Source organism: Balaenoptera musculus, chromosome 11, assembly GCF_009873245.2.
Source record: "Balaenoptera musculus isolate JJ_BM4_2016_0621 chromosome 11, mBalMus1.pri.v3, whole genome shotgun sequence".
Taxonomy (NCBI): Eukaryota; Metazoa; Chordata; class Mammalia; order Artiodactyla; family Balaenopteridae; genus Balaenoptera; species Balaenoptera musculus.
The window spans coordinates 16,980,264-16,989,829 of record NC_045795.1 but is presented as its reverse complement, the minus strand read 5'-3'; the positions used below and the strand labels follow the sequence as shown (position 1 = coordinate 16,989,829).

At 46.4% G+C, this 9,566-nt stretch overlaps 1 protein-coding gene across 1 annotated transcript; it reads right to left on the bottom strand.

Moving 5' to 3' along the window:
• Window positions 1-407: 407 nt before the first annotated feature.
• On the bottom strand, window positions 408-5,800 carry SOX4 (SRY-box transcription factor 4). The gene is made up of 3 exons (XM_036869193.1): window positions 3,246-5,800; window positions 2,162-2,367; window positions 408-1,753 (listed from the first exon to the last, which is right to left on the bottom strand). The coding sequence occupies exons 1-3, from the start codon at window positions 4,617-4,619 to the stop codon at window positions 1,744-1,746; spliced, it is 1,590 nt and encodes a 529-aa protein (XP_036725088.1). The 5' UTR covers window positions 4,620-5,800; the 3' UTR covers window positions 408-1,743.
• Window positions 5,801-9,566: the final 3,766 nt, after the last annotated feature.

Below are 9,566 nucleotides of genomic sequence, written 5' to 3'. Positions count from 1 at the left end.
TTAACAGGCATATTTGTTCTTAATCTGTGGGAAACAAGCCGCTAGTAACTCTGGGCAAGTCAAGGAGAAAGCAGCTTCAGGACCACAAAGTTAAAAAAAAGATCAGCCTGCAGGTTTCATCTGTAAGGAATTCTGTCCATGTTGCCCCTCCCCCCTTTTTAAAATTCAAGACAAAGGGCGCTTATTTAAATAGGGTAAACTCAGAAAATTCCTAGAAAGCATGTAGAGTTGACACATACTCAGCTGACAGCATCCTTTCAGGGTTAGGGCCTGTGAAATCTCCGCAAGAGGAACTTAGTAATTATTCCTCAATAAGATGGCATTTAACAGGCCTCTCTGAAACTCACTTGTTTCAAAGCTAAGGCAGATGGTGTAGTTTCTAGAAACCATAGGGCCCTTCCAATCTTAGGCTTTGGGCATAATAATGACAAAAGTCAAGATTTAGGGTTCAGTTCCAGCTGATTTTATTTCCTTCTCAAAAAAAGTTATTTACAGAAGGTATATATCAACAATCTGACAGGCAGTGAACTTGACATGATTAGCTGGCATGATTTTTTTCTTTTTTTTTCCCCCAAACATTGTTTTTTGTGGCCTTGAATTTTAAGACAAATATTCTACACGGCATATTGCACAGGATGGATGGCAAAAAAAAGTTTAAAAACAAAAACCCTTAACGGAACTGCCTTAAAAGGCAGACGTCCTAGTGCCTGTCATGTTATATTAAACATACATACACACAATCTTTTTGCTTATTATAATACAGACTTAAATGTACAAAGATGTTTTCCACTTTTTTCAATCTTTAAACACAACAGCTATAAACCTGAACACATATGCTATCATCATGCCATAAGACTAAAACAATTATATTTAGCGACAAGTAGAAAGGATTAAATAGTCAAATACAAGAATGAAAAACGCAGTACATAGTGTCGCGAACTCAAATCGGCATTTAGATAGATCCAGTGGTTTAAACGGCACGTTTTTGTTTATAAAAAAAGTGCAAAAAAGATGTGGTTTACAAGTTAAAGCTACAGGATCCCTTTTTGCTGTAAATGCCCCAGTTTTAAAGCCTCTGGATAAAACAGTATTTTGCTTAAAAAATTTGTTTTTCTTAAAATCATACAGTGTTTGGCTAATTCTCCTCCCCCTTTTTATAGGACTGAGATCGAAGGATGGACACTGGTGGCAGGTTAAGGGATACTGTCACTTTAAGAAGCCTGCAGATTGAAGTGTAAACATGGAGAAATTAGGGGCTGATTTTTTTAAACTGTGAGATATTAACCAGCCGCCCTATTATAAAATCAGGAAATCCAAACAGCGATTTACACCGATTAACACCCCCTTTATATATTTTTTACAAAAATACACTGAGAAAATAATCAAACGTTTTCATCTCTCTTGTCTTTTTTTGTTTTTTTAAAAGTGTCAAAAGTCTACATTTAAATATAAAAAATTAAAAGTTAAAACTCTAGCCCTTCAGTGAAGGAGACGTAAAATGGCGTGGGTAACAACAACTACAAAAAAAAAAGAAAGAAAAAAAGGAAGGAAGGAGTAAATAAGTAAGTAAAAAGAAAAAAAAAGCAAAAGAAAGAAAAAAGGGACAAAATAAAAAAAAAATGTTTGGCCAGTATAAATACGTCCACATATAAAATGGCATCTGATTACATTTACAAGGAAAAAGAAAAAAAGAAAAAAAAAAAACGAGGATGGAGCATCGGTGAGGGAAAAAAACACGTCTTCTCATTTACACCTATAAGGAATAAACACATACACACTGAGAAAAAATTTGGTCCTGAATTGTTTTTTAAAGTCCAGCACAGATTTGAGTTGCGTTTGAATCCTTTAAAGAGTTAAGAATGAAAAAAAGCTGGTGATAATTTCTGTCGTAGGAATCAAACATAGCGCCATCTATCTGCTTTTTATATTATCCTACACTATTTTAAAAACTGCTCAACAGTCTTATACAGAAATCTTTAAAAGATAGACAGGATAACATGCTATATTAACCCCACCAGTGAAATAATCCAACACCATCACGATTCCGATTAAGAGAAGCAAAAAACCTTTTTTTTCCCCCCGACACCACTCGCCCTCCACTGCCCCGGTACCACATCAGACAGTCTCCTCTCCTCCGCGCCTGCGGGCCTTGAAGTCTCACCTCACTGATTTCAGAGATGCGGGAGGCGGAGGCCCAGGAGACGCCGCCACCTTCTCCCCAACGTGCAAATCCATTTCAGTTTTATTATTCGCCCCTTTCCAGTTCGTGTCTTTCTCCTCCCCGCCCCTCGCCCTGGCTGGTGTGGCTTTCCAACTAGGTTCTTGGGTCATTTCCGAGCGCCGGTCACTCAACATCTCCTCCTCCGGCTGCAGGGGCAAGGAAAAAAAAAAGAAAAAGAAAGAAAAAAAGAAAAAAAAAAAAAAGGAGAGAGAGAAAAAAACCCCTCCAAAAACAAAACGGGAATTCGCCAGCGTGGAGTCTCTCAGTCCCGGCGCTCGGGTCCGTGCGACCCTCCAACATCCGCCGTCGGTCAAATTCGACTCCCCGGAGCCTTCTGTCTTCTTGGGGGAGGGGGGGGTTGGCGGAGAAGAAGGATGGGGGCGGGGATGCTGAGAACAAAACCCCCCGGGGGCGCGCTGGATTTTTTTTTTTTTTTCCTTCTCCTCTCCGGATCAAAAACCAAAAACCAAATATAAAACGCCAAGGGGGCGATGAGAGAGGAACGAGATTCCTTCAGTCTCTTAGAAAACTACCAACTCGGCTTCTGGCCGGGGGTGCAGACAAGTCCGGAAGCTCGTTGGAAGCGGTGCGGGGCGGGGGGGGGGGGCTCTTCAAGCAAAGGGGAGGAAACTCGAAGTCGCTTTTTCGCCATCAACAACAACATCAAGAACAACAATAAAAGGTCGCCCCTGTCTACCTCCGCCTCCGCCGCGTCCCTCCGGCCGGGGAGGTGGGGGATGGGAGCGCGGGTCCCCAAACGCCGCCGCGCTGCTCTCCGACCACCGGGACGCGGCCCAAGCCGGCCCTGCTCACTTTTTTTTTTTTTCCTTTTCCTTTTTCCTTTTTTTTTTTTCCCTTTTCTCTTGCAACTCTTTCTCTGTCCGCATTTTTTTTTTTCTTTTTCCTCTCTGCCCCCTCCCCCCGCCCCCCGGCCCTCTTCTCCCAGCCCGCGCGCCCTTCAGTAGGTGAAGACCAGGTTGGAGATGCTGGACTCCAGCCAGTCTCCCGAGATCATCTCGCTCACCTCGGGCGTACAGTAGTCCGGGAACTCGAAGTGCGAGCCGGAGCCAGGCTCGAAGTTAAAATCCAGGTCCCGGTCCAGCGCCGACGACGAGCTGAAGCTGCCCAGGGACATGCTCTCAAAGTTTGAGCTGGGGTTCAGGTCGAGCAGATCGTCTTCGAACTCGTCGTCCGAGGACGACGAACCGGAGGAGGAGGAGGACGAGGAGGAGGAGGAGTGATGGGACGAGGCCGACGAGGACGCGTGCGAGGGCGCGCTGGACGGGGCGGGCGAGGCGGCGCGCAGGCTGGCGTAGCTACGGTGGTCGGCGGGCGAGCGGCCGGCGGCCGGCGACGAAGCGGCGCTGCTGCGGCCGCTCAGGCTCGGCCCGTCGGGCGAGCAGCCGGCGCCCCCCTCCTCGTACAGGCCGAGGGGGTCGCTGGGGTCGGCGCCCGCGCCCACGCCGCCGACGGGCGAGGACGACGCGCCCAGGCCGCCGAACAGGTAGACGCGCTTCACCTTTTTCTCGGTCAGGTGTTTACCCGGGGCCGCGAGGCCGGCGGAGGCCGAGGCCGCCGCCGAGGCCGAGGCGCCGGGAGTCCGCGTCTTGTACAGCGAGTGGTGGTCGGCGGCGGCGGCGGCGGCGGCGCCCAGGGGCAGCAGGGCGGCGGCCCCCGCCTGCTCGGCCGCGAAAGAGGCGGCGGCGGTGGCCGCCGCTTTCCCGCCGCCCCCGCCCGCCAGGATGAGCTTGGCGTGGGGCTTGCCGACCCCGCCGCCCGCGCCGCCCGCCACTTTGGAGCCGCAGCTCTTTTTCTGCGCGGGTTTGGAGTTGGCGCCGCCGCCGCTCGCGCCGCCGCCTCCTCCCCCCGCGTTGCCGCTCCCGCCACCGCCGCCGCCCCCGTGGCCGCCCCCGCCGCTGCCACCGACCTTGTCGCCCTTCTCCCCCAGCTTGGAGGAGGAGGCGGCCGAGGAGCCGGAGTTAGCGTTGCCGGACTTCACCTTCTTCCTGGGCCGGTACTTGTAGTCGGGGTAGTCAGCCATGTGCTTGAGACGCAGCCGCTCCGCCTCTCGAATGAAAGGGATCTTGTCGCTGTCTTTGAGCAGTTTCCAGCGTTTGCCCAGCCGCTTGGAGATCTCGGCGTTGTGCATGTCGGGCGACTGCTCCATGATCTTGCGCCGCTCGATCTGCGACCACACCATGAAGGCGTTCATGGGCCTCTTGATGTGCCCGCTCGGCGTCTTGCACCAGCTCGGGTCGTCGGCCTTGCCGCCCGTGGAAGCGGTTGAGCCGGGAGTGGGGGAGGAGGCGATGCCCAGCTCGAGGCCGGCGCCCGAGTCCGAGCTCTCGCCGGCCAGCAGCGCTTCCGTGTTCTCGGCGTTGTTGGTTTGCTGCACCATGGCCCCGGCTCGGCGGGCGCCCACGCGCGCTCACACCCTTGCGGCGGCCGCGGCGCAATCGCCGGGCCCTCCCGGCTCCCGGGGCCAAGCGCACGCCGAGCTGGGGCACGCGCGCGGCGGCCGAGCGGGCGGCTCAACTCCCGGCCGGGGCGGAGGTGGGCGAAGAGAGAAAAGTCTCCAAAAGATGCGGGGCGGGAGTACTCCGCCTCTTGCAGAGGAGTTATAGTTCCCAGGCTGGAGAGTCTCCCTCCCTCTCTCTCTCGCTCTTCTCTCTCTCACCGCGCCGCAGTTTGCGCTGTCTCTCGGCTCTTGAGTCCTGGAGACCGTGCTAAAGTGGAGAGGAGTTTCTTGAATGCTGGTTGCTGAAGCTTCGAATGCAAGTTTCTCGCCGCCTCCCAAGCAAGTCTGTTTTTTTTTTTTTTTTCCTTCCCCTGAAGCAGTTGATTCCAGTTCACGAGCGTTCTCAGGAGCTCAGGAAAGCGACATAGTCTCTATCACTTAGTCCCTCTCCTACAATGCAAAGCAGAAAAGACTCTGGCTCCAGGACTCTCTGTGGGCGGAATCGGTACTAAGGAGTTTGTGCAATTATTTTGTTGCAAGGTAGGAAGCCAAAAAGCCTTCATGCAACAGACTGGCATGAATAAATGTATGTTTCCCCCTCCCTTCTGCAAGAAGGGAGCTGGTAATGGCAGAGTTCCTCCAATGCAGACTCTTAAAGAGCGTGCAAGAACCAGAGACCCGGGAGCGAAACAGGCCTCTTCCCCTCACACACTGTTTCCCTTGCTGCAGCTTAGAGCAGACCCCAATTCCGCCTCGCGTCTCTTTATCCTTTCCCAGTCTTGGCCGCGGCCAATCAGCCGCTGTAACCAACGCTTCCTCGAGCCAAGCCCCTCCCCCGGGCTTCCCATTGGCTTGGAACCCGATGCAATAATAATCTCCGCGTGCAATGAGAAGCTCCAAATCTGACCTCATTCCAATTTACAGAGCAAACTTTTTAAAAGGGCTAGAAGTACAGCTGAGATTTCTGCTGCCTCTTTTCCTTTTGCTGTGCGTGCCTGCGTGTGCGTGTGCGTGTGTGGTGTGTGGTGTGTGAAGAGGATGTTAATGCATGAAATTATTAAGGGGAGAGACGGAAATGTATTCTAACCATTATGTTAGATAACAAGGGGCTTAGAAGGGGGGGAAGGGTGAAATACTGTAAATGGAAGCTCTCTGCTTAAAAGCCAAGTGATTATTTTTATTAGTTCTTTTCAGTATTGGAATAAAGAATCAGCAGCCTCTAGTGCAAAATCTGTTCCTCGGCTCTTTCATAAAGCCAAGGATGTAAAAGGGGGAGGCAAAGCCATGACAATAAATCAATAGATATTGAAAATCATTAAGAAAGCAGTACCTAGACACCTGTCATCACAGTTATTTTAACAATTCCAGGTACAGCACAGATGTTGAAGTATTGTGTAAATCCCTTCAGAGCTATTTTGGTGCTGTTTCTGGAAGGCAGAGAAGAGGAATTTTTGCAATAATTACTTGCTCTCTTAACCAAACAAGGGTTAACTATGGTCATTTAATGATTTAAACTCCCCTATAAATCCTGGATAGCCCAAACAGAGGAGCTTTCCACTGGAACACATTAGGCAGTGTTCCATAGTTAACTCAATGGGAGAATTTCCGTAGAGTTTTGTGTAAGGTGATAATGGCAAGTAAAGGATGGGAATCAATTTTACTTTCTAAATATTTGTTTTCCACATTTTCAAAATTAAAGATAGCTTCACTCTCCATCCTTCTCTCCCCCACACCCTCCTCCTCCTTTCCTATATATATATTTTTTCTCCTATGTTTGTTACTTCAATCAAATGGAACTAAAAGGCCAAGGCAAAGAGAAACTGTAGAAGGCAGTGGTACTGGTAGCAGAGGAGAATGGAAACTCTGGATTTATATTAGACCTGGCTGCTAGTCCTTCTCACTGGTCCTGTGACCCTGGGGATGTGACCAAGTCTCAGTTTTCCTCATCTGTGAGGTGGGAACACTAGGAACTACTTTATATAGGGTTGTTGTGAGGGTTCAATGAGCTTGATGTATAATAAGCCCTCAATGAATGCAATTATCCTTCCCTTGATAATTCAGATTCCAGAGACACTCCTTAAAGTAGAAGCAGCATGTTGTTCAAGAGACTAAAATCGAGGATGGCCACCAATGTGAAAAAATAATTACAGGTCATGGATGTGAACCATCCAAGGACCACAGTGGCAACCTTGTCATCCCAATGATTTGAAAAGAAACTTCATGAGCATCGTGAAGAATGCGGCAAAGAAAAGGTGCCTAGGTAGTCAGAATACATGTTAATTTGGCCACAAACGTTGTTCCAAGGTATGAAAATTAAAATTTTAGTAAAAATTGGTCTTCCCTAACACCATAATAGTAAACTGTTTTTCTACAGGCCAGTGATAAGTGGTTAGGTAGGGCTAACCCAACACAATTAGGTCAGCTTTCGATTCAGATCAAACTAGTGCTAGGCAGCAGATTTCTATTTATCTTGTCAAACTTTTGAAGTATGTAGGCTGGCGAGAAGCCCAGGTTGTCAGATTTAGAATTTTACTGGAAAGAACACCCTTTGGAGACATCTGACTGGATCTCTGAGGATCAACCACAAGCAAGAATGTTTTTGTGGGTAAAAGCAAATAATTTTTGACCAGTAGTTACCCAAGTTATATATTTTTTCCTTTAGAAGGAGAAACAAATCTTGAAAACAAACAAAAAACCCACAGGCACCTCTTTTGCATATAACAAAGTTGGGTGTGTCATCACACTTTTCATTTTCTTTAGTATTCCCACTACAGCACACCCCAACATGTTACCAATCTGACATAAAAATTACTCTAAGAGGTCTATTTATAAAATCAATATTTTCACCAGAATAAAAAAAAGAATAAATACTACGTTTATTTTGGGATTTGCACCAACTCATGATTTGAGGGTATGGCTAGTTTGTGATATTTCAGTCAAGGTGAGTGAATAATCAATGTAATTGATTATATTTCCAAAGCCATTTATGAGTCTACCAGTGAATATGATCAGGGAAAGGTGGAAGTTAATCAAAGCAGTCAGAGTACTTTTGTTTATGTTTAAAGCACGCACACGCACACACACAAAAGCACACAGAGTTTTTAAAGTGTGTACTAAAAATAATATCCACTGGCCTATTTCTATTGTTAGATGTCTTTTCTATACTTCAACAAATCTAATCGATGTCTTTAAGACATACCATAGTCACATGCCATTAAGGGAGAAAAACTGCCAATGAAACTAACATCCCCATGGTTGTAAGACACCTGAGATGTTAAAAATGAAGAAGTTCTTCTTAGAATGAAGAAATATATTAGTAATTTCTATTGACTATAAGATTATTATAGTATATATGAATGCTTAGACTTCTGAAGTAGGTTTGTTCTTATGTGTTAGTAGTCCTCTTAAAATGTAAGAAAACATGTGACAAATGGCCTTTTATTAAAGTCATCTTTCTCACAAACTGAGTATGTGCACACTGGAATGTATTAGGCCTCTGAATACCAAATAATGAGATAAGATTTCTGTGTTCTCATTACCTAACTTCATGTGCTTTGTAACCAGTTTTCCATTACTGACACTTTTTCCCAAATACCAGATATTTGGTGGCCCCTACTAAATCAGTACTCAGTGTTCCCTCTGCTGGCTTTGCAGTACATGAAGTAATTCTTAATGCTACTCTTTAAGCCATATTAACAGTAAACTAAGATAAAAAATTTTGCAGAAAAATTTCTGTTTTAGAATAATAGACTAATTGTCTTTATTAGCAATGATGCTAGACATTCCAAATTTTGAATTAAGGTAAATATTTTATCTTATTTTATTTAGTTTCCATTGAATAATGGAACTCTATTTGAGATGTAATGTAATATTTGCTAATTCATTTCTTTTCTTCTGCTCTCACACACCTGAACAACATAAAATCTCACATCCATAAAATGGTATGGGGTATAGATGGAAGTAAGATTCTATCCTACTGCTAAATATATTTCTATAGTATAGAGGGAGAAAAAAAACCTGAAGGGAAATTAGTTTAACAAATCTCTTAGATTTGAACTGATTTGCAAGATTTTGCCTTGCCTTGGTTGTAGAAATTGTGACTGTAGGACCTAGTCTGACCTGAAAACTATTCAGTTCAAAGAACATAAAGAGGGGGGTGGGGAAACCTGCCTTTGTTACTTTAGCAGACAGGGAAGAAGTCTGAGAAATTGGATGTCATTGGCCTTTGCCAACTGAAAGGCCCCAGGCTTTTTGGTTCCACACCTTATGGAAAAGAACCCTCCATCCGAAGCTGATTTACTTCTCCATCAAGTAGACAAACATAACTTGCACTTCGTCTTTTTGGGCTGATGAAACTGTATTGGAACTGGACTTCCCGGGGAAGGGGTGGGGTTGTATTGAAAAACAATGTATGGAAGTAATTCTTATTTGCAAAATATCAAAATAGGATTTGAGGTAAAATGAAGTCCACGAATTATTTTTACTCTTGGAATAAACTAAGAGATAAGAACCCTGCATTTCTAATAATTTTTACCATTTTCTCTCCCCTCCTAACCAGTGACTGGCACCTGGTAGGTGTATGTATGCACTTCATACCACCGCTAACTCACTTTTCCTTTCCTTTCAATTTTCTCATGAGAACAAGCAGAAAATGAGTGTTTGCACCGGGCCACGTAGATTTGAAGCACGAATACGAGCTTCTGTCCCATTTCGCGAAGCAGGAGCAAGGCACACCCATCGGGAACCCCGGTTTGCTCTGCCACCAGCCGGCCCCCAATCCGGGGAGAAGCAGCCGCCAGGTGGCAGCGCTGAGCCTCTCTGCGCCCACGAGCAGACGTGGGAAAACGTGGGGACGGTCGGACTTCTTTCTTCTCCCCCTTCCTCCTC